Source organism: Schistocerca piceifrons, chromosome 3 (genome assembly GCF_021461385.2).
Source record: "Schistocerca piceifrons isolate TAMUIC-IGC-003096 chromosome 3, iqSchPice1.1, whole genome shotgun sequence".
Lineage (NCBI taxonomy): Eukaryota > Metazoa > Arthropoda > Insecta > Orthoptera > Acrididae > Schistocerca > Schistocerca piceifrons.
The window spans coordinates 283,087,056-283,111,137 of NC_060140.1; the positions used below are offsets into that span (position 1 = coordinate 283,087,056).

At 44.5% G+C, this 24,082-nt stretch overlaps 1 protein-coding gene across 1 annotated transcript in view; it reads right to left on the reverse strand.

The window, feature by feature from the left end:
- Nucleotides 1–22,741, reverse strand: part of LOC124788591 (photoreceptor-specific nuclear receptor-like) — a 44,927-nt gene extending 22,186 nt beyond the window's left edge. The window contains exons 1-4 of the mRNA XM_047255861.1: nucleotides 22,737–22,741; nucleotides 22,332–22,641; nucleotides 16,789–16,908; nucleotides 2,128–2,340 (exon numbers count right to left, since the gene is read on the reverse strand). Coding sequence (XP_047111817.1) covers nucleotides 2,128–2,340; nucleotides 16,789–16,908; nucleotides 22,332–22,641; nucleotides 22,737–22,741 — 648 coding nt within the window. The remainder of the gene's footprint in view (nucleotides 1–2,127; nucleotides 2,341–16,788; nucleotides 16,909–22,331; nucleotides 22,642–22,736) is intronic.
- Nucleotides 22,742–24,082: the final 1,341 nt, after the last annotated feature.

Genomic DNA, 24,082 nt, shown 5'->3' on the forward strand with positions numbered 1-24,082 from the left:
ATTCAACTAACCCCAAACCACCGCCATTGCGACTTCAGTGGTGGCGAGCGAGAGCTCATTGTAGTGCAGGTGGAGGTCTGTTGTGTTTTCTGATGAAAGCGGTTTTGCCCCCGTGCCAGTGATGGCCATGTGTTTGTTAGAAGGAGGCCAGTTGAGAATCTACAACCAACCTGTCTGCGTGTTGACCTGCACCTGAAGTTACGGTCTGGGGTGCGATTTTGTGCTACAGCCGAAGCACTCTCATGATTATCCCACGCACCTCAACTGCTAACTTGTACGTCAGTCTGGTGCTGTGATTCATGAAAAGCATCCCAGAGGGTGTTTTTCAACACGATAACACTCTCCCACGTACTGCTATTGTAGCCCAGCATGCCCTGCAGAATGTCGACATGTTGTCTTGACCAGATCTGAGTCCAATAGAGCACATACGGGACATCATCGGACAACAACTCCAGCGTCACCCACAAACGCATTAACCGTCCCTGTATTGACCGAGCAAACACAACAGGCACGTAACTCCATCCCACAAACTAACATTCGACACCTGTACAACACAATGCATGCCCATGTGTATGCTTGCGTTCAAGCGTTCAACAGTCTGGCGGTTACACTGGTTATTAATGTACCAGCATTTCACATTTGCAGTTGCTTATTTCGCGCTCACTTTAACCTATGACCCTGCAATATTAATCAGTCTAATAATTAGCTAGACAAATGTATTCCCAAAATTTCATTACTCTACGTTAGTTATTTTCTGATGTTGCGATTTGTTTTCCGTCAGTGTATTTGCCTTTCCCTATTGTATACGCGTATCTTACCTCTTATCAGTGCTCCTCCTTCCCTCTCCTTCTTCCCTTATCTCTTCCTTATTTATATCACCACAAACTCGTACTCCCTTTCTGTCTTCTCACTGTCCATCCAAATACATATCCTCATCTCGATAGGTACAACACAAAGGACCCCTACGCTTATATCCACACCCTACAAGTTTCCCTCCTCTAAATATTTTCTCCAGTTCAAGTTCTTACTATTAGTGGTAGTGCATTGTTCCTTTATAAAATCATCACCTGTCTGCAATGCTTTTCATATGTCCTTTTTGTTATCTGTATCCTACATTTTAGTATTTTTGTCTAAAAAATTAAGAATTTAATTAATACAAATACCGTCAACGAAATTCGTATTTTATTAATCTGATAAACTTATGTAAATATTTCAACCTTTACTTACACCGTTTCATCTTTATACGTTTTTAAAACTTTTGGCTGAAGAGTGGTGTGCTGGACCAATGCCCGGCCGCCCTAGCTCAAGAGGAGCGTGGTTATGAAATAACGATAAAAGATGTACTATTAAACATTTTACGGAACACCCTCTATACAAAGGCTTTATAGCTATTAGCTAATGAATATCTCCTGAACTTGTATTACACACTAACGGAAAGCATATAGGCGTATTTTCGGTACTTACCTGTATCCTTTCCACCTGCAGCGAGTTTCTTACTCCCGGATGGTACGGGTTTAAAAGAGCGATGACCAGCAGGAGTAGTAACGTAGGGTCATCCATGTTAAGCGATTGCAACCTCCTAATGAAATGAGATTCCATGTAGTAGTTTTCTGCAGTACAAACGTTGCAACCACCACCCGAGCTTTCCGCTGTCAGTGACCTTACTGAATAGGCTTGCTGATTCAGTGTTTGGTTTGCACCAGACTGAGTCCATCCAGATTCTACGCATTCAATGTTGTAGGGTCTGGAAGCAGTTCTGTCAGCGAAGAAAACATCCAGATCATTTGTGTTGTTCCACGAATTCTCATTAGTAGGATCTGCTAGACTCGTCACTGCATATGACTGATTAGCTGAAAAGTTCACGTCACCGTATAACCGACCGTTCTCCTCTTTAACTGCGAATCCGGTTGTGTCTTGGTACTCATTTTTACAGTACAGTTTTGCTGCGACGTAAATAAAACACACCTGAGTAAGTACGGACTCAAACAAAGTGTAGAATTCGCCGATGACTATCGGCGAAGAGGAAGCCACCACAGTGTAGCAGAACCTAATTATGAGTTCAACCACTGTCCTAATATCGTCTTCATTCTTCTGCAGAAATTGCATGGAATCTCTAGAGGCGTTTACCGGCATTGTTAAATGGTAAGGAAAATTCGTCGCCTCGATCACCCTGCCTGTGGCGTCTTTAGCCTGGTTCTGTGCTGTGCAGTTTTCACACGCCCTACGAAACGCCGAGATAATAGCGTTGAGATCGTGCAGTTCTGCCGGTGACAGGTGCTTGGGTAGTTCAGCAGCGTTTTGTGTTTGTTGGCAAACCTCTCTCTTCCTTGCAGCACCACACTGAAAATTAGAAAGTGATATGTGTTACAAACATTCAGCCAATTTCTCGATTTTACTTCATACACATAAAACACGTGAAAAGATGAAATTTCTTGTCTGATTAAAAGTGTAAATCGAACCAGGACTCGAAACAATTTACATATACATGATTACTGTGCGATTCATAATTAAGTGCCTGGCAGATGGTTTATCGAACCACCTTAAAACCATTTATCTACCGTTCCACTCTTGAACGGCACGTGGGAAAAACTAGCACTTAAATCTTTCTGAACGATCTCTGATTTCTTTTACTTTATGATGATGGTCACCTCTCCCCACGTAAGTGGGCGCCAGCAAAATATTTTCGCAATCGGAGGAGAAAGCTAATGACTGAAATTTCGCGACAAGGTCCTGCCGTGACGAAAAACGCCTTTGTTTCAATAATTGCCACCCCAATTCACGTATCATGTCCATGGCACTCTCTCCCCTATTTCGAGACAGAACAACACTTGGTTTTGGTTTCCATTTTTATTGTTCTCTCGTGGTTCTTGTACAAACTGTATATCACCCGCTGGCTCCTCTTCTTGTCACAGTTTCAAACATATTGCTCCATTTTACACTGTCGAGCCCTTTTTATAGGTCAAAAAATCCTACGAGCCTGCCTTTATTTTTCTGAAGTCTCGTTTCCGTTATCAGTCGCAGCGTCAGAAATGCCTCTTTGGTGTCCTTACCTTTTCCAGAGACAAAGTGATAGTCTCAAACAGACCCTCCATTTTTTTCTTCTCTACAGTATTGCAGGACCTTGGTTGCGTGAACTGTTCAACTAATTGTGCGATATTTCTCGCACTTATCTGTCCTTGATATCTTGAGGATTATGTGAATGATATTTTTCCGTAAATATGATAGTTCCCAGTCTCATAGACTCTACACATATCTAAAATAGTAATTTTGCTGCTACTTCCTACCTACAATGATCATGACTCTAACACTTAATACGTTATGTCTTTCATATCGACTCTCATTTCCTTTCATATCATATTGTTGGGGAAGCCCCCCCCCCCCTGCAAAGGCCACCAATGTTCTCTTTACATTTACCTACATTCTCCTCTTTGCTTAACAGTGGGATGACCTCACCCTCTTATTGTTGACGCTTCTAAATCGCTCAAAGGTTGTTTTGACTTGTATGCATGTTGAATCACTCCTACCGGCCACCATTTCATTTTTGATTTCTTCACATTTTTCCTGCGGCCAATTCGCCTTGGCTTTCCTAGACTTCCTGTTTATTTAATTCGTTAGTTACTTATAATGCCGTATTTCTGTCTTTCTCCGATATTTTTGTACTTCTTGTTTGTCGGTCAGTTGTAGTATTCCTTTTATTACCCAAGGCTTCTTCGCACGTTACCTTCCATGTACCCATGTTTCTCTGTCAACTTCCGTAACTGACCTCTTTAGAGATGCTCATTCTTCTTCAAATAAACTGCCTACTGTGGTATTGGTTCAAATGGCTCTGAGCACTATGGGACTTAACTTCTAAGGTCATCAGTCTCCTAGAACTTAGAACTACTTAAACCTAACTAACCTAAGGACATCACACACATCCACGTCCGAGGCAGGATTCGAACCTGCGAGCGTAGCGGTCGCGCGGTTCCAGACTGTAGCGCCTAGAACTGCTCGGCCACCCTGGCCGGCACTGTGGTATTCATTATCGCAGTATATAGTATCCTTATTGAACTTCAAACACACGACGTTATCATCCCTAATTAGTTCGACATCCCACATCTTTCCACATTCCGGACAATTCTCTTAATCTTAAGTCCATTCTTCATCATTACTAAACTGTGATTCGAATCCATATCTTCTCCTGAGTACGCCTTACAATCCAGTTTCTGATTTCGGAATCTCTGTCTGACCTTGATGCAATTTTCCTGTCTCTGGGGCTTTCCTTGTATACATCCTCTTCTTGTGATTTTTAACAGTGTATTCGCTATTACTATCTAGTATTTATTGAAGAACTCATTCTTTTTCCTCTCCCATTATTACTATCGAGCCCATATTCTCCTTATATCTGTCTTCCATTCCATCCGTTACTAACGTGTTCCAGTTCCCCATGGTTATTAGATTATCGTCTTCCTTCACACGCTGAATTACCCGTTCAATAGCCTCATACTCTTTAGGTATCTTCTGCTTGTGACGTCAGAAAGTATGCCTGAACTATTGTTGTGGCCCAGGTTTGATGTCGGTTCAGATGAGAACAATCTTACAATTGAAGTGTTAAAAGAAACTCACTGTCTGTCTAACCTTCGCATTCATAACGAATGCTATTACTGTTATACCATTTTATGCTGCGGTTGATATTACCCTACATTCGTCTGAGCAGAAATCTTTATCTTCTGTCCATTTCGCTTCACTAACCTTTGTCACATCTGCTGTATAGTGAGCCTTTGGATTTTGCTTTTCAGATTTTCTAGCTTCCCTACCACGTTCAAGCTTCTGACATTTCACGCTCTGAGTCTCAGAATGTTACACTTTCGTGGTTACCTCCCTACCGGAGACCCGAATAGGGGGATTAATCTGGAATATTTTTCTAATGGAGATATCATCAGTGGTTTACATTGGCTTCCGAATCCTCAAACCATTGATCATTGCCGATTCTTGGTCTTTTAGGGGCAGTTTTCCATCCCAGGGGCAAGACTGAATATTTTTATTCAAAATTTAAGCAGTGGCTGGGACAGGACCCTGGAGATTTTTATTACAATATTAAAAGGTGCTATACCCCGACCACAGGCCCTTATAATTTTCTGTTATAATAAAAAAATGACAAAAGTGATAGAAAAATTATTAGCTTATTAGAGGGAAGGAATTATTCTGGTTATTTGGGGGCCTCCTAATGAAGTACTATAATCTTCGCTGACCTGAAGCTCCCTCCTTCAGGTACTGTTACAGTCAATGGCGTACAGCTTACCATCAGGAATAAATAAATAATTGTTAATCACATACAGATCGATAAAAGTTTTCTGCCGAACTGCGGTACGGCGGACTATGCTGAATGCAGGGATCTGCAGGCACACAGAAGCTCTGAACTCTTAAGACAACAGTTTTCTATCCAGGTAATATAGAGAGCACTGATTGGAAAACATTACACCGACGCGCTGACAACATCAAAATTAATTCAGAATGTTGGTATTTGGTCAAAATGGTTGAAAAAAACGCTTTACCACTTAATGAATTGCCATAAAGACAGCAGAAAAAGTGATGAACACTTCTCTAATCATTCGATGCGATTCTTTTCTGTTCGAACTTGCTATTGACTACAAGGTAGACTATGTAGTGTAGGCTAGTCAGATACCAAAAAGCGTCCCATTATTCTAGACGGACGTTATGTCGAACAGCTTCTCATTAAACACACCCACGTCAGCCTCCATCACCTTGACACACGAACAGAACTTGTCCATTCCATAAAGTTTCGGGATTGCAGTCTGATGGCGTCAACTCCTTCCCACAGTATTTCGGCTGACAACCACTTAGCCATTTTCGGGTGAATGCTTTGCGCTGGAGGTTGCTGGTTCGCAGCGCTAACTTCACACCAAAAATTGCCTCGGAGACGCAAAAGCAGCAGCTACAGGAGCGGCTTCTGTCAGGTATCGCGCCCTTCTCGAATACTGTTCCAACTGTGGCGCGCAGGCACGTGCGTATTGGTGATACAACTCGCTAGCTCCCTTCAGAACGCTCGCGGAGTTAAAGTTCCGATGTCAAATTAATAAAACTAACTGTCACTAGACGCGTCGCTAGTCATAAAATGTTTCCTGTCTGCAGACACTAAGGATATCACCAGGTCCCACGTCTTATCCAGTTCAAAGCCGCAATCACGATTAATAAGATTCCCGCCATATGTATTTCCACCGATTCCTTAATAATCGAATCCCGTTAAGGCCAAGATACCCTTGGCGGAATAATTCCGAGAATGACCTGCAGAAATACAATGCTCGGCTACGGCTGACTTACAGGGCTGTGAAAGGCGAGTGTGCCGATCAGGTTCAACGGCCGTTTCGCGGGTTGTGCGCTTTGTCTGACCAACGTAGGCTTTGCCACAGTGGCATGGTATTCTGGAGACTCTAGTACTTCGCAATCTCCAATCGTCCTATACGGAACCGAGAAGAGCTCAAGTCTTTGTAGATGGCCGGAATATTACTTCAACATAATGTTTCCTAAGGATTCTTCCATAATTTTACGAATTATTATTGCTGGCGTAAGGAAGGAATACCCTCTACTTGATCCGCTCCTTCTCGTCTTGCTCATGTGGGCTACCATGCTCGTTTCTCCTTAAAGCCGCACTGATCTGATGTGAGGAATATCCATTATCTTCGAACACGAATTTTTTACGTTTTCCAGCTCCTCTGCAAGGCTGTCTATATCACACACTACGTGTGTCCGGCGCGCCAACGCTCGAAGAACGTCCGTAGTTTGCGACGGGTGGTGACAACTTGACGCCTGGAAATACAGGTCTTTAAGTATAGGCTTACGGCAGACGGAATGCCCCAACGATCCATCCACTTTCGTACTGATCAAGACATCCAGAAACGGCAGACAGATCCCCTTCTCCACTTCAGTCTCGTGGATTGGATTCAGATGCTGCAAAAAGCCTGGCAGTTCTTCTACACCGTAGGGCAACATTACAAACGTATCACCTACATATCGCCAGAAGACTTTTTTTAAGTTCGGCTGAATTAAGTGCCCTCACCTCGAAGTGTTCCATAAAAAATTTTGATAACAGAGGGGAGTGAGGACTACCAATGGCAATTTGCTCAAAATATTCACTGTTGAATAAGAAGTAGGTTGAACACTGGACGTGATAAAGTAGCGCCGTCATATCGATTTCGAACTTACTGCTGATGAGTGACAATGAATCCATGAGAGGGACTCTGGTAAAGAGTGGGCCGACATTGAAGCTTACTAATTTACTGATTCGAAGTGACTTTAGTCGGTTAATAAAATCAACAGAGCTGCGAATACGATGCGAGCATTTCCTCAACAAAGCAGCAAGCAGCCAGGTCATACGTCGCAGCACCGATATTGCTCAAAGAAGGGCGTAATGTAAGGCCTTCTTTATGGATCTTCAGAAGGCCATGTAACCCTTGCGGAAAGGAACTGTGAGCTCTTAAACTTTTTGCCTCTTATTGCGGAAGAGAGGAAGGATTCAACAATGCTGAAACTTCCCTTTCTACTCTTCCTGTGGTGTCTTTATCAATCTTCCGATGCTTTGGTTTACTCAGTTAGCTATAAATCTTTTGGTCGTAGAGCTCAACATGACAACAGAAAAGTGGCGCATCCCTTATCCGCTGGAAGGACCAACGTGTGACTTCAGAGGTACAGATCTCGTAAGTGTGCGGCTTGTTTCACGTCTTATTTCTTCAGCAGCGTCACTGGGATGAAGTCTAACCGCTTCTCCAGCAGCACTTACGAGAGCTCCATGGGGTCATCTGTTACGGAACCCCGCGTTCGACAACGCGTGTGAACGTTGTGCTCTAGAACACCTGTGTCCCCATCAGCATCAGACCTATCGCAGACCGCCGCCTATCCTATTTTACAGAAAACGTGAACAGCCGACCAGCTACGCCGTTCTCGAGATGCTCGCCCACAGGCGCCAGCTCGTAATAATTCGCCGTTGTCAAAGTTTCTGATTTAAATGAATTTCGCCATTTGCAGCCTGACTTCCCATTGGTATTGCTCCTTTCATATGCTGTCCTTACTGCGTCACGTGCCCACAAAGCCATCAGGTGGTATTCAATCTGTTGGTGTAGAGTGGTCATGAATGTAATGCTGTACAGAAAGAAAAGTGGAAAGAAACACTACGACACATCGCCCGCCAGGACTATAATCTGCAACTTATACATCCGCATCCCCCCCCCCCCCCCACCCTCCCTGTCCGTCAAAAATTAATGCGTGTTGCATTGTTGGCTGAGATGTCACACGGCTCAGCCATCTGTCGGAAAGGGTGTTCTTCCTTTTCGCACATTGGTCGCTTGTCTTTACAGATACATGAGAGTGATCAGGAACTTTATGACGCCACCTCTCCTCTTATTGTCGGCCGAATACTGGCAAGGTAAATTTTTCACCACCAGGATCCGAACCTTGGAACTTGCCTTAGATGGCAGTTAACGTCCATGGTAAGTGTGCATATTCATCACGCCAGCGTCATCTCCGCTAGAGAACAGGGGTCAAAGTTTAGCGAACTCGTTGGTCAGGCATAACATCAGGAGGGAATTAAAATCACACATTCCTTTCGTGTGAGTAGTATCGTGTTTAACCAATAATTCTGAACCGGAGACAATGTAAACTGAGACAGCCGTTTCCCAAAAATGGTTCAAATGGCTCTGAGCACTATGGGACTCAACTTCTGAGGTCATTAGTCCCCTAGAACTTAGAGCTACTTAAACCTAACTAACCTAAGGACATCACACACATCCATGCCCGAGGCAGGATTCGAACCTGCGACCGTAGCGGTCTCGAGGTTCCAGACTGCAGAGCCTAGAACCGCACGGCCACTTCGGCCGGCAGCCGTTTCCCACCACAACTATATTTCCGCATCATAAAATCTAACAACTTACAGAATCATCATTAATTTTTTGAGAGGTTGTAACCTGCATATATGCGACGGCAACTCAGTAAGTAAAGGCATTTTATTTTGCTCCGTGCGTTGACAGCACTGACTCAACAATTCCATGCGCTAGCCTCATTGTTATCCTTATTCCTTAGCTGTGTCTTTTCAGGTAACAGTTCTATTCTAATTGTAGAGCATTTTAGTATGAGTGGCTCATTGTCCGTATTCAGCATGTGGCAACTGAGGGAGTGATTCATTTCTGTTCTTTGAAGGGACTAAAGCTTCGGAGATTATTCGCAAAATGCAGTTGCAAAAATGGTGATAGCTGTCTCAGTGAACGGATAATTTACGAGTGGGTAAATCGCATTAAAAGTGGGCGTCTGCTTCGAACAGTGTTCGCGTAGGCCATCCACTTCAAAAACGGACGGGATCATCGAGACGGCTGATCGAGTTATTCCTAATGATTTTACTACCAGAATTAATGAAATTGCACAAGAGTTGACCATTAGCCACGGTTGGGCATTTGAACTCGACCATGAACGTCTAAATTATCTCGAAGTTTGTGCTCGGGTACCACGTCAACTGACAGAAAAAAACAGACAGGAACGTTTGGAAATGTCGAGATTGTATGTAAGACGTGAGTCCATTACTACGAACCAGAGCATGGTGTGGAAACATCCATTTTTACCTGTAGCAAAAAGAAAAAAAGCGCCGCTTCTCTGAGAAGAGTTATGATGACAGTCATTACACTCTTAAAGATCCAACTGCCAATAGTGATAGTTACAGTGAGCTACGATGAGATCCGAAAACCTCAATAAAAATGAAGAGGAGAGAGACGTTTTCAAAAAGTATGCTTTTGTTGCAGGTTAATGGCCGTCCTCATAGTGCCGGGAAAACACTCCAGTGAATCCAAAATTTAAGTTTTGAGCTGCGGGACGCCCATCGTACAGTCCTGACCTAACTACAAGTGATTTTCATCTTTTTGGTTCGATGAAGAAGCCCTTGTTTGAATCCAAGTATTCGTCGGAAGATGAGGTTGTGGAGACAGTGCAACATTGGATGTGCATTATATCACAAAGCTTTTCCCTGGACATAATAAAGCAGGTTGTCAAGAGGTGGGCTAAGTGCATAGATGTTGACGGAGAGTACGTGCAGAAACGATGCTAACTGCGATGATGTTATCCCAAGAAAAGGTTCTTTACGTTTTGACTTGCCCACGTTAATTAGAATCGATTCCTATGCAGAACTTCTGGACTATCCAGTGAACTGTCTGGGAGACCACAATACATCAGCTACTTGTTTTTACCATCTTACCTTATAGGAACTGAAGATTATGCATAAAATTAAATCCAGAACTAGATAATGTGTTATTCCATACCTTTCCCCCTCAGACCTCAATATTCTAGAGAACTTGTATCTGTTACGAGCTAGCAAGATGTTTTACTATTATCTTTTATCAGTTACAATATGCTAAGTATTTTTAATCGTCATATGTACAGTTTATGTAATAAGGTGCTGGCTGCTGGTACGTATTCTTAATGCAAACTGCTTATCCTAAGACTTCAGCTACACTGCAACACACCTAAAGCTTATGGATTGCCGCACCAACAGGCGTCAGCCACCAGAAAAGATACGCCAGCCGACGTGTATCGTCTGTAAATAGAAACACTAGCATGAATACGTCGCTCTCACCACCGACCATGGCTCCGTTGGACTCGGCATCCACGTGAACAGCAGTTGGACTTAGCCTCCCAGCGACAATCACCTTGCAATATAGGAACCTTGCCACTCAGTGAAGATTTAACTTACTTTTTGGACTTTGCATTGCAATGATTTCGGTGTGTCAGCCAAGTGAACTTCATTCTACACTGATCAACTTCGCATCTGAACGAACTCAATTTCACACTAAACGTGATCATTAGAATCGGTTATTTTGATTTTGCAATTTGTTTGGGCTAAAGAATTTGTTATAATTATAGTAACTGTGTAAGAAAAAGATTTTCCATTATATTGTATTACGTTTAAACTGCATGTACTAACCGAGTTTAATGAACGTGTTTGTTTATAAGTAGCTACTCAGAAATAACTGTTTTAAGGTGTGCTGTCCCACACTTAGAAGCTGACGTCACAACAAAATTAAAAGACCCTGTGTTGTAATAAATGACATGATCAACGAATTACTTATTCTTCGCTCTTATACACAAGTAGAAATTCCTTCCTTAAGTAAATGTGTCCAAACCTTGTGTTGCATAAGACAGCAAAATGACCTTTTTGTTTTTAGGAATTGATGGCAGTCGCGCTATATTACGAAAACACGCAATAAAATTCGGTAATCACAGCCTCGATTGGCGTAATTGATATTTGATGGTTTTAACTGATCGGATGGTATATGGACTTATTTCTATATCTATAACTGCTTCTGTACTCTGTTAACCACTGTGATTTACATGGCAGAGGGTATATCCCATTGTACCAGTTGTAAGGGTTTCTTCCCATTCCATTCAAAACGAATGCGGGAAGAATGATTGTCTTAATCCCTCTGTACGTGCTGTAATTATTCTGATCATATCCTCACGATCCCTATGCGAGCGATACGTAGAGGGTTGTAGTATATTCCTAGAGCCGTCATTTAAAGCCGGTTCTTGAAACTTTGTTAATAGTCTTTCACGGGATGGTTTACTTCTATCTTCAAGAGTCTGCCAGTTCAGCATCACGGTAACACACTCCCACGGATCAAACAAACATGTGATCATTCGTGCTGCCCTTATTTGAAGGCGTTCAATAACATTTGTTAGTCCTATTTTGTACGGGTCCCACACCTTTGAGCAATAATCTAGAACCGGTCGCACGAGTGATTTTTAAGCTATCTCCTTCGTATACTGAGTGCACTTCTCTAGTATTCTACCAATAAATGGAAGTCTACCATTTGTTTTACCCACTACTGAGTCTATGTGATCAAATGGTTCAAATGGCTTTGAGCACTATGGGACTTAACATCTGAGGTCATCAGTCCCCTAGAACTTAGAACTACTTAAACCTAACTAACCTAAGGACATCACACACATCCATCGCCGAGGCAGGATTCGAACCTGCGAGCGTAGCGGTCGCGCGGTTCCAGACTGAAGCGCCTAGAACCGCTCGGCCACAACGGCCGGCGAGTCTATGTGATAATTCCATCTCATATTGCGTATAAATATCGATCTTCACTGACAACTGTCAGCCGGCCGGGGTGGCCGAGCGGTTCTAGGCGCTTCAGTCTGGAACCGCGCGACCGCTACGGTCGCAGGTTCGAATCCTGCCTCGGGCATGGATGTGTGTGATGTCCTTAGGTTAGTTAGGTTTAAGTAGTTCTAAGTTCTAGGGGACTGATGACCTCAGAAGTTAAGTCCCATAGTGCTCAGAGCCATTTTTGACAACCGTCAGCGCTATAAGTATCCTATGATTTCATATTAAGTGCTCCTACGGTGCACGTTCAGAAATCAGTGTTCAACGTGAAGAAGCTTATTTGCGCACACCCCATTTTCTCCATGACCACATCTCTTGTATAAAGGAAATTCTAAAAGCAATTACTTAATTTTAACAGACGCTACTGAAACTACAAATACTTAATATACTTGTACTATTTTTTTCATGTCCGTAAATGATTCACCGAAGAAAGTAAAAATTTTCTAGGAAAATATTATGGCCAAAGATACCATAAATGATATCAACACTGACCGGAGTTCGAAGGAGAAATATAGTGGGGAAAAAATAGCAATAACAAAAAATAATTAGGTGTAGACTAATGAAATTTCGGAAATACATTTGTCTAGATAAGATATTTAGCCGGCCGGAGTGGCCGAGCGGTTCTAGGCGCTTCAGTCTGGAGCCGCGCGAGCGCTACGGTCGCAGGTTCGAATCCTGCCTCGGGCATGGATGTGTGTGATGTACTTAGGTTAGTTAGGTTTAAGTAGTTCTAAGCTCTAGTGGACTGATGACCTCAGATGTTAAGTCCCATAGTGCTCAGAGCCATTTGAACCATAAGATATTTAAGTGATTAACACTGCAAGATCACAGGTTAATGTAACCACGAGATAAGACACTGCAAATGTGAAATTCTGATACTTTAATAACCGGTGTAACCGCCGAAATGTTGAACGAAAGCACGCAGACGTGCATTAATTCTGTTGAACAGAAACCGGATGTCAATTTGTAGGATGGAGTTCTATACACGCTTCATTTGGTCGGTCAATACTGGAACGGTTAATGCCCGATGATGTCCCATATGAGCTCGAATGAAGACAGATTTGGTGATCGAGCAAGCCAAGGCAACATGTCGACACTCAGCAGAGCATGTTGTATTACAACAGTGATATGTGGGTGAGCGTTATCCTGTTGGAAAACATCTCCTGGAATGCTGTTCATGATTGGCAGCTCAACAGGTCGAATCACCAGATTGACGTACACATCTGCAGTCAGGGTGCGTGGAATAACAGTGTGAGTGCTCCTGCTGTTACACGAAAACGCATTCCAGACCATAGCTGCAGGTGTAGGTCCTGTGTGTCGTGCACGCAGCCAGGTTGCTTACAGGCCCTCTACTGGCCTCCTCCTAACTAACATATGGGCATCACTGGATAGAGACAGAACCAGTTTTTATCAGAAAACACAACATACCGCTACACTGCCGTCCAATGACCTTCCGCTTGACACCACTAAAGACGCAGATGGCGGTGGTTTGGGATCAGTGGAACGCACGCTACAGGGCTTCTGGCCCGGAGGTGTCCTCGAAATACCCGATTTCTAACAGTTCGTTGTGTCACTGTGGTGCCAACTGCCTCACAAATTGCTGCTGCAGATGCAGTACGATGAGTCAGAGCCATACGCCAAACGTGATGATCTCCCCTCTCGGTAATGCCTCGTGACCGTCCAGAGCCCGGTCTTCTTGTGACGTTACAATCTCGTAACCACCATTGCCAGCAATAATGTACAGTGGCTACATTCCTGCCAAGACTTTCTGCATTATCGGAGAAGGAGCATCCAACATTTCGTAGTTCTATGACACGACGTCGTTAAAACTCAGTGGGGTGTTGATAATGGCGTCTTTGTCGTTTCAGAGGTGAACGCTCACGATTGTTACAGCACGTATTTAAAGCAAATTTGATTTGCCTCCTCATAACGTCACTCTTATGCGACTGGTACGAAATCTGAACAGACATCATCTTTCAGATGTAGAAACACACCTACCAACTTTCGTTTCACTATTCCTTCTTGGTACCATAATTTTTCTCTTCTACAGTATAATGCAGAAGAGATATGTAGACGGGTAAGTCTTCTTCTTCTTCTTGGTTGGTTCGACAGTCTTTGAAGAACCTTGGCTACTTGTATCACCTGCCTCCATTCTTCTCTGTCCATCGCCTTCCTTCTCCAATTTCTTATTCCCATCGCCTTTAGATGTTCTTCCATATCGTCCAGCCACCTTTTCCTGGGTCTAACTCTTCTCCTTCTCCCGTAAGGTGTTCCCATGAAAACTTTCTTGGCACTCCGAGTTTCTGGCATTCTCTGTACATGGGCTGCCCATCTTACTCTTCCCTGCTTAATTTTAACAACAATATCCATCTGTCCAAAAAGTGTTTGTAGTTCTACATTTGTAATTATTCTCCAGCCATCTTCCTCTCTCACTGCTCCAAACATTTTTCTCAGTATCTTTCTTTCCCATCTCAATAACAAGTTCTCCTCCTTTATTGTCAATACCCAGCCTTCTGATCCATATATTACTATAGGTCTTAATATGGTAGTGCATATTTTGATATTTGTATTCCTGCTAACATTCCTGGAATTAAATACATTCTGCAAGGCAAAATAGCAACGATTTCCACTCGCTATCCTTTCTTGAATTTCTACTGCTACTTTATCGCCCTCCGTTATTATAGAACCTAAATACTAGCATTTAAATGTTTTCCCTCTTTCGTATTCTCTCTCACTCATTATTGAATTCTTTTGTCCGTTTATATTGGGCTCCCTCATCACCATATACACTCCTGGAAATGGAAAAAAGAACACATTGACACCGGTGTGTCAGACCCACCATACTTGCTCCGGACACTGCGAGAGGGCTGTACAAGCAATGATCACACGCACGACACAGCGGACACGCCAGGAACCGCGGTGTTGGCCGTCGAATGGCGCTAGCTGCGCAGCATTTGTGCACCGCCGCCGTCAGTGTCAGCCAGTTTGCCGTGGCATACGGAGCTCCATCGCAGTCTTTAACACTGGTAGCATGCCGCGACAGCGTGGACGTGAACTGTATGTGCAGTTGACGGACTTTGAGCGAGGGCGTATAGTGGGCATGCGGGAGGCCGGGTGGACGTACCGCCGAATTGCTCAACACGTGGGGCGTGAGGTCTCCACAGTACATCGATGTTGTCGCCAGTGGTCGGCGGAAGGTGCACGTGCCCGTCGACCTGGGACCGGACCGCAGCGACGCACGGATGCACGCCAAGACCGTAGGATTCTACGCAGTGCCGTAGGGGACCGCAACGCCACTTCCCAGCAAATTAGGAACACTGTTGCTCCTGGGGTATCGGCGAGGACCATTCGCAACCGTCTCCATGAAGCTGGGCTACGGTCCCGCACACCGTTAGGCCGTCTTCCGCTCACGCCCCAACATCGTGCAGCCCGCCTCCAGTGGTGTCGCGACAGGCGTGAATGGAGGGACGAATGGAGACGTTTCATCTTCAGCGATGAGAGTCGCTTCTGCCTTGGTGCCAATGATGGTCGTATGCGTGTTTGGCGCCGTGCAGGTGAGCGCCACAGTCAGGACTGCATACGACCGAGGCACACAGCGCCAACACCCGGCATCATGGTGTGGGGAGCGATCTCCTACACTGGCCGTACACCACTGGTGATCGTCGAGGGGACACTGAATAGTGCACGGTACATACAAACCGTCATCGAACCCATCGTTCTACCATTCCTAGACCGGCAAGGGAACTTGCTGTTCCAACAGGACAATGCACGTCCGCATGTATCCCGTGCCACCCAACGTGCTCTAGAAGGTGTAAGTCAACTACCCTGGCCAGCAAGATCTCCGGATCTGTCCCCCATTGAGCATGTTTGGGACTGGATGAAGCGTCGTCTCACGCGGTCTGCATGTCCAGCACGAACGCTGGTCCAACTGAGGCGCCAGGTGGAAATGGCATGGCAAACCGTTCCACAGGACTACATCCAGCATCTCTACGATCGTCTCCATGGGAGAATAGCAGCCTGCATTGCTGCGAAAGGTGGATATACACTGTACTAGTGCCGACATTGTGCATGCTCTGTTGCCTGTGTCTATGTGCCTCTGGTTCTGTCAGTGTGATCATGTGATGTATCTGACCCCAGGAATGTGTCAATAAAGTTTCCCCTTCCTGGGACAATGAATTCACGGTGTTCTTATTTCAATTTCCAGGAGTGTAGTTTGTTTTGTTTACGTTTACTTCTAAACCTACATCTCTTGCTGCTTCCTCTAACATATCGTAGTTCCCCTTTAGTGACCTTACATTCCTTGGCATTAATGCTACGTCATCCGCATATGCTACGACTTGAACTTGCCGATTAAGTAAAACACAACGGAGCCGGATTTCTATAGTAGCAGTAACCGAAGTGAGCAATCTGTTAACGACATCTATGTAAACGTGTCATTAAATTTTAAATCGTATATGAGCATGCGAAAATTATTCACTACCTTTTACGTTTGGGCACGTCAGATATCTCATATCGGCTGCAACAAATAAGACTTTCATGAAGGATGAGAAATTACTTTAAGGTTGTCCTTTTGTGGGTCAGGGACTTCATAGTTCGTTTATGAAGGAAGTTTTCGAAACGGATACATTAGTTAAACGAATACATACCTTATTGTCCTGCGTTGGAGATTCTGCACATTTCTTGGCAACCTTCTGATGGCGCTCTTGTTCACTTAAAACCCAACCCGGCTCCATGCCAGCTGCCAAACACTTGGCATAACGACATGCCTGTGTGTTAAAATAAATATAATTAGTGTTCTCTCCTGCATTTTCAAGAAATTGAGACGAAAAGTTAGGTCTTTTTTGTTTCATCGGTGTTTGTCCATCGCAGTACAACCAAACAACACCCTTATATAATATCTTCCCTAATAGTGAATCCGCTGTACTTCTCACTGATCGTCATTGACAAAAGGTGTAGATAGAAACAAACGATTCTTAGATTACTCAACTACCAAATAGAGCAACATATAGTAATTCTGTTATAAATAAACAAATAAAACATATAAATAATATTTACTATCCAAAACGACCTATACATCCCGAACATAATGTCTCTAGATGGATTACACAACATTAAGAGGTTAAACATCAATTGGATGTTCCTTCAGTCACATTCGGAACTGGTGAGTTGAAAATTTACCGGTGTTTAATAGTATGCGTGTCATCGTTGTCGTGTATCATATACACACATCAAAAAAAGTTTTGCATCACCCCGGATCCCAGAACTGCTGCCGACAGACGTTGACTGTGGATATTGAATCACAGGCACAGTCCCTTTGACTGTTTAGAGATAGACCGCCCAAAGATGTAAACAACCATGCATGAGTAGCGCCTATTAGACGGAGGGCGTCCGACAGCTGATCAGCTCCAGTCCTTCCACCAGGAAGGAGGTACACGGTTCGTGTTGTGTGTAGTTCAATCATGCCTAGACGGTCAATACCATGGTTCGATCGTCTCCGCATTGTTTCTCTGTGCCAGGAAAGGCTCTCAAAAGGAAAGTGTCCTGGCGTCTCGGAGTGAACCAAAGCGATGTTGTTCGGACATGAGATACAGAGAGACAGGAACAGTCTATGACATGCCTCGTTCAGGCCGCCCAAGGGCTACTGCTGCATTGGATGACCGCCACCTACGGATTATGGCTCGGAGGAACCCTGACACCAACGCCATCATGTTGAATAATGCTTTTCGGGCAGCCACAGGACGTCGTGTTACAACTCAAATTGTGTGCGATAGGATGCATAATGCGCAGCTTCACTCCCGACGTCCATGGTGAGGTCCATATTTGCAACCACGACACCATGAAGCGCGTTACAGATGGGCCCAACAACATGTATAATGGACCGCTCAGGATTGGCATCACGTTCTCTTCACCGATGAGTGTCGCATATGCCCGCAGCTAGAAAATCGTCGGAGACGGGTTTGGAGGCAATCCGGTCAGGCTGAACGCATTAGACACCCTGTCCGGCGAGTGCAGCATGGTGGAGGTTCCCTGCTGTTTTGAGTGGCATTATGTGGGGCCGACGTAAGCCGCTGGTGGCCATGGAAGGCGCTGTAACGGCTGTACGACACGAGAATGCCATACTCCGACCGATAGTGCAACCATATCGGCAGCATATTGGCGAGGCATTCGTCTTCATGGACGACAATTCGCGCTCCCAACGTGCACATCTTGTGAATGACGTCCTTCAGGATAACGACATAGTTCGACTAGAGTGGCCAGCATGTTCTCCAGACATGAACCCTATCGGACATGCCTGGGATAGACTGTAAAGGGCTGTTTATGTATGACGTGATCCACCAGCTCTCTGAAGGATCTACGCCGAATCGCCGTTGAGGAGTGGGACAGTCTGGACCAACAGCGCCTTGATGAACATGTGGATAGTATGCCACGACGAATACAGGCGTGCATCAATGCAAGAGGACGTGCTACTGTATATTAGAGGTACCAGTGTGTACAGCAATCTGGACCATTACCTCTGAAGGTCTCGCTGTATGGTGGTGCAACATGCAATGCGTGGATTTCATGAGCAATATAAAGGGCAGAAATGATGTTTATGTTGATATCTATCCCAATTTTCTGTGCAGGTTCCGGAATTCCCGGAACCGAGGTGATGTAAAACTGTTTTGATGTGTGTACTTCTTTTCCAATTGGTGAAACGTGAAGATGATGCAGATTTCTTTTTTTAATTTCAGGCAACTATAATGCGCTTCTTATACGATCTTGGTTGACACCCATTGTATCTGCGTGTCATTTTTAGCTGTAATATTGAGTAGTTATCCAGCCCTGCCCTGTTACGTATTTATCTCAGCTGCTCAGAATATAGATAGAGTTACGGTGAAACTATTTTACGGACATGTGGTAGTTACTGAAGATCCTATAGAGCTCTAGTCGTTTCTTAACAAACTTCATGAAGGCTCTACAGAATTATGTAAATTCTATTTGACATAATTTGGACATATGTCATCAGGATTGTTTCAATTAAACTACGGACTCTGCAAACTGTCAGTTCGAACTTCTGTCGGTTTCAATTTTCTATGATTACATGTCAGCGCCATCTCCAGTGGTGCTATGGGTGTCTTACCTCAACAGTTTCAAAGTCATATTTTTGTTTTGTTTAGATAGTAAGAGACATGTATATCGCAAGTGCTTAAAATTATTCCTGGCGTTCGAGAGGCTCTTTCAATGAAAGATTGTCTAGAATTTAACCTAGAAATCAATGTTACTGCTTAGTGCCCCAGGAATAGTCGATCCTTATATGTGTGAGTCATAGGCCTCATGGGAGCTAAGTAGGATGAGTAAGACACTAAACACTCTAAGACAAAAAAAGGAATTATCCGAATGGGACGGAAATCGGTAGATGTAATGCACATCTAGAGAAAAACAAATTACAGTTTCAGAAAAATTTGATGATTTATTCAAGAGAGAAAGCTTCACAAACTGAGCAAGTCAGCAATGCGTTGGTCCACTTTTGGTCCTTATACAAGCAGTTAGTCGGCTTGGCACTGATTGACAGAGATGTTGGATGTCCACTTGAGAGATGCCCTGCCAGATTCTGTCCAATTGCCACGTTAGATCGTCAAAATCAAGAGTAGGCTGCAGGGCGCTACACGTAATGCTGCAAACTTTCTCAATTGAGGAAATATCCGGCGATCTTGCTGGCCAAGTGCGAAGACAAGCAGTAGAAATTGTCGCCGTGTGCGAGTGAGCATTATGTTGCTGAAATGTAATCCCAATATGGCTTTGCCACGAAGGGTAACAAAATTGTGGGCAGAATATCTTCGGCATGCCGCTGTTTGTGAGGGTGCCGCGGATGACACCCAAAGGGTCCTTGTAACACTCCCGTTATGCTCCTTTATTGGGTTTTGAGCGATTTACCGAAGCCGCCAAACAGTTAATTATTATGATTATATGACCGTGTGCTTAATGGATGAAAGGCTATCGGTTTTTCTGCTGTGGTTTCGGGGGTATTTCAACCGAGTGCGGCTGTTCTGAGACTGAATAGTGGAATGGTTGAAAGTTTGTCTACTATTAAGAACCACAAAGGTTGCGATGTACAAACTGATATGTATTTACCACTAACACACAAATTCTGAGGCAGTTGCTACCTTCGCCTTACGCGTCTAATTACGGTTTTATCTTTTATTGGTTGCTGATATTAAGTACTTCGTCACACGCAATGATGATGGTTAACATTCACAACAATACTCACTGCAATCCACGGTTGTTGCTGGCCGACGCGGTTGACGCGAAACACGTAATTCGGCACTTGTCACTTTTGCTTTCATATCACTCGCGAATCGGTATCGATGAGGGTCCACCCCACGACGATCAGGGGGACGCGCTCATTTGTCATACTCCGGTGAATTTACTCAACCACCACTCTTGCCCGTCTCTCCACTACTACTGCTCACTCAACAGTGTCTCACTGCCTCCAGCAGCGCTCGACAATCGACTCCTGTCTGCTATCGACCTGGGTGTCGGATACTAGCATCTATGTTTGTGGGATCACAGATCCCTTACATCCTCCTATGAAAAGAAATGGCACCCCAGGCCATCTCTCACAGTCGTAGAGCCGAATCCCACATTTATTTAAGGATCTAGGTATATTCACAGTAGCTTCTCAGTATATATACTCTCTTATGAAATTTGTTATTAACAACCAAACCCAATTCAAAAGTAATAGCAGTGTGCATAACTACAATACTAGGAGAAAGGACGATCTTCACTATTCAAGATTAAATCTAACTTTGGCACAGAAAGGGGTGAATTATACTGGCACTAAAGTCTTTGGTCACTTACCAAATAGTATCAAAAGTCTGACAGATAACCAACAAGTATTTAAGAAGAAATTAAAAGAATTTCTGAATGACAACTCCTTCTACTCCATAGAGGAATTTTTAGATATAAATTAAGAAAAAAAAGGAAAAAAAATATTTAAAAAATAAAAATAAACAAAAACAAAAAACACAAAAAATAAAGTTGTTATATTAACTTAAGTATGTTGTTAAATTAACCTAATTATGTCATGTATTGGAAAATTCGACTCGTTCCACATCATTACGAAATATCGTATTCATGATCCATGGAACTGGTATAAATCTAATCTAATCTAATCTGTCCGGGGGCATCCCCAGACACGTCTTCGCTAGTCATTGGGGCTCATTTCGAAGCCCGTTATATCCCGGTCAATGAGATACTAGGCCGTACCTACACAGCACAGCTGTATAGAGCGACGATATTCTACCCCCCCCCCCCTCCCCCCCCCGTTGTTGCCCTTCGAGGCAGGCGAACCTGGGCTTGAGGTTGTTATACGAGGCCTGTTCAGAAAGTAAGCTCCGATTGATTGCCAAATTGAAACCACAGTGAACATCAGAAATGTTTTACTTGTAACAATTAGCTACGCCTTTCAGCTACTTCTCTACGTAGTCGCCGTTCTGACTTAGACTTTTGTCATAGCGTTGTACCAACTTTTCAATAGCCTCATCATAGAAGGCAGCCGCCAGTGCTTTCCGCCAATTCTCCACGCTGGCCTACACCTCGTTGTCTGTGTCAAAATGTTGTCTTCAAAGACAGCGGTTCATGTGACCAGAGATGAAACTCAGGGGGAGACAATTGCGGACTGTATTGTGGGTAATCTAACATTTCCATTTGAAAACGATGCAGGAGCATCTTCATTGCCCCTGCAGAATGCGGCTGAGAATTGTCGTGAAGACGAAACAGCACGACAGTTATGTAATGTTAGCTGCATAGCTTCAGGCAAAATTTCTCACCAGGCCCTCGTACTTGGCGGCAGACACTATTTTCTAGACATCTTTACGCACTCACTGCGAGCTCAGAAATGAGAAGAGCGACGTGATGCTAACTGGGGTTATACTAGAGACACTACCCAACACATCTGTGCAAAGCTTTATCGGATTTTCATAGTCGTTTCCATTTCGCGACCGATCGGAGCTTACTTTCTGAACGCCCCTCGTATATCATGCTGGCACCTCGATTTTTCTAAGAGATAATTAAAACATTTTGGCTACCTATCTGGTAAACCGAAAAAATTCAGCAGTATTACGTGATTATTAACGGTTAGTGCGCCCTCTAGATAATAGTGCAGTCAAAACAAAGAAGTGTGTGCTACGAAGAAAGCGAGTGCCGTTACCTGGCAACAGCGGCGGGAGGTGACTGTGACGAGGCAGGGCCTGGAGTGGGGGCAGCGGAAGGTGAGGCAGGCGCGGCTCTGCACGGAGCGCCGGAAGAAGGCCTTGCAGCTGTCGCACGACAGGCCGCCGAAGTGCAGGCTGTAGGCGCGGTCCCCGCACACCGCGCAGCGGCGAGGGGGCGTGGCCCGCCGGCCACGACGCGCCTCGCCGCCGCCGCCGCCGCCGCCGCCGCCGGAGCTGCTACTGGCGCCAACCCCTGCAACACGAGGCGTCGCTGGCGTTCCAGAGCGCTGCTGGACTAGGACGAAGCTATTGGAAAAACCACACCGAGTTCGCCCTCAGTTGCACCGAGGCGCGGCTCCAGGATTCGATGTTTGCGCGAGGGGATGATCACAGTGTCTTACTGCATCTTTGGGTGATTTCCAAGAATGATTGCCTATCGAAGTTGGAGGGCTCCAAACGATACATATCGAACGTGCGATAGTAACGATTATGGGAGTCTCGTGGCGCGCGTTATGATCAATTATTTGTGATAGTCATTTTTATCAGTTTTGCGTTGTTTCTTCAGTTCAGGTACATTACATTCCCGCCGTAATTGTTTGTGATTCCTTTGGGAAATCGATACGGTTTCTCTTGATAGCGAGTGCAATGTCTGCTGCTTCTGACGTTTCTTCGGCGGATTGCCTCACATGGAAAACTCTAATTCCATACATATCCACCATAGACAAATGTTTGACTTTTTGCCGGAAATATGGACTTCTGCCGGACGAGGAAAGGAGGGACTGTGTTGACTGTGGTGCTACGAAGTCTGTGAAACTTCGTAAGAGGAGTGTGGACACGGAGATTCCGTTGCAATTTCATTGCGGACTTTGCGGAAAGCGAACCAGCTCAGGAAAAATACGTGGTTCGAGTCCTCCAAATTATCGATTGAGACGAGCGTATTTCTTGTCATGCTGGACTCGAGATTACACGTTGCAAGCGACAGCATCAGAAACGGAGTTATCGGCATATACCGTGTGGCTACTTCGGGTTTTGCCGAGAAGTGTGCTACGTGATAGTGAAAAATGACAGTGTGCCAATTGGTGGACCGAATAAAACGGTAGGAGTAGATGACTCTCATATTGCTAGACGAAAGAATCAGAGAGGACGACCTTCTAAAAGTGAAGTAGATCATATTTGGGTTTTCGGTGGGATAGAAAGGGAGTCCCGCAAGTGTTTCGTTGTGAGGGTATTGTCCCGAGACAAGGAGGCTTTAGTGGGTCAAATAAAACATTTCATACTGCCTGGAACAGAAGATGTCACAGACGGGTTTCAGTCGTACCAGACTCTCAAAGCCAAAGGATTCGACCACGAATTCGTGAACCACTCTGTGGTGTTCGTCTCTTCAGATGACGCCAGTGTCCATACCTAGAATATAGAACGGCTGTGGAAGTCTGTGAAGTCTACTATAAAAAGAGAAGGGCCTCCAGGACAGAGGGACGAACTGTATTTGTTCCAGTGCCTGTACTTTCACAGCTTGCGTTTGTAGGGGAAAGTCGACGCATGCGACACTCTGCCGATATTCCTGCTCGATATTGGCAGAGTTTACCCTGGGTGCGGGAAAAAAGGAATTGCCCCTGTCGCTTATACATCACGCGGACTGTCACAAGAGGGTAACACTGACGACGAGTAAGGTAATTCGTGTCCTTTGAATTTACAAGTGCTTCACTAACGCTTTTCTTTTGTCGTTGCTGTAGTGACAACTTGAAAC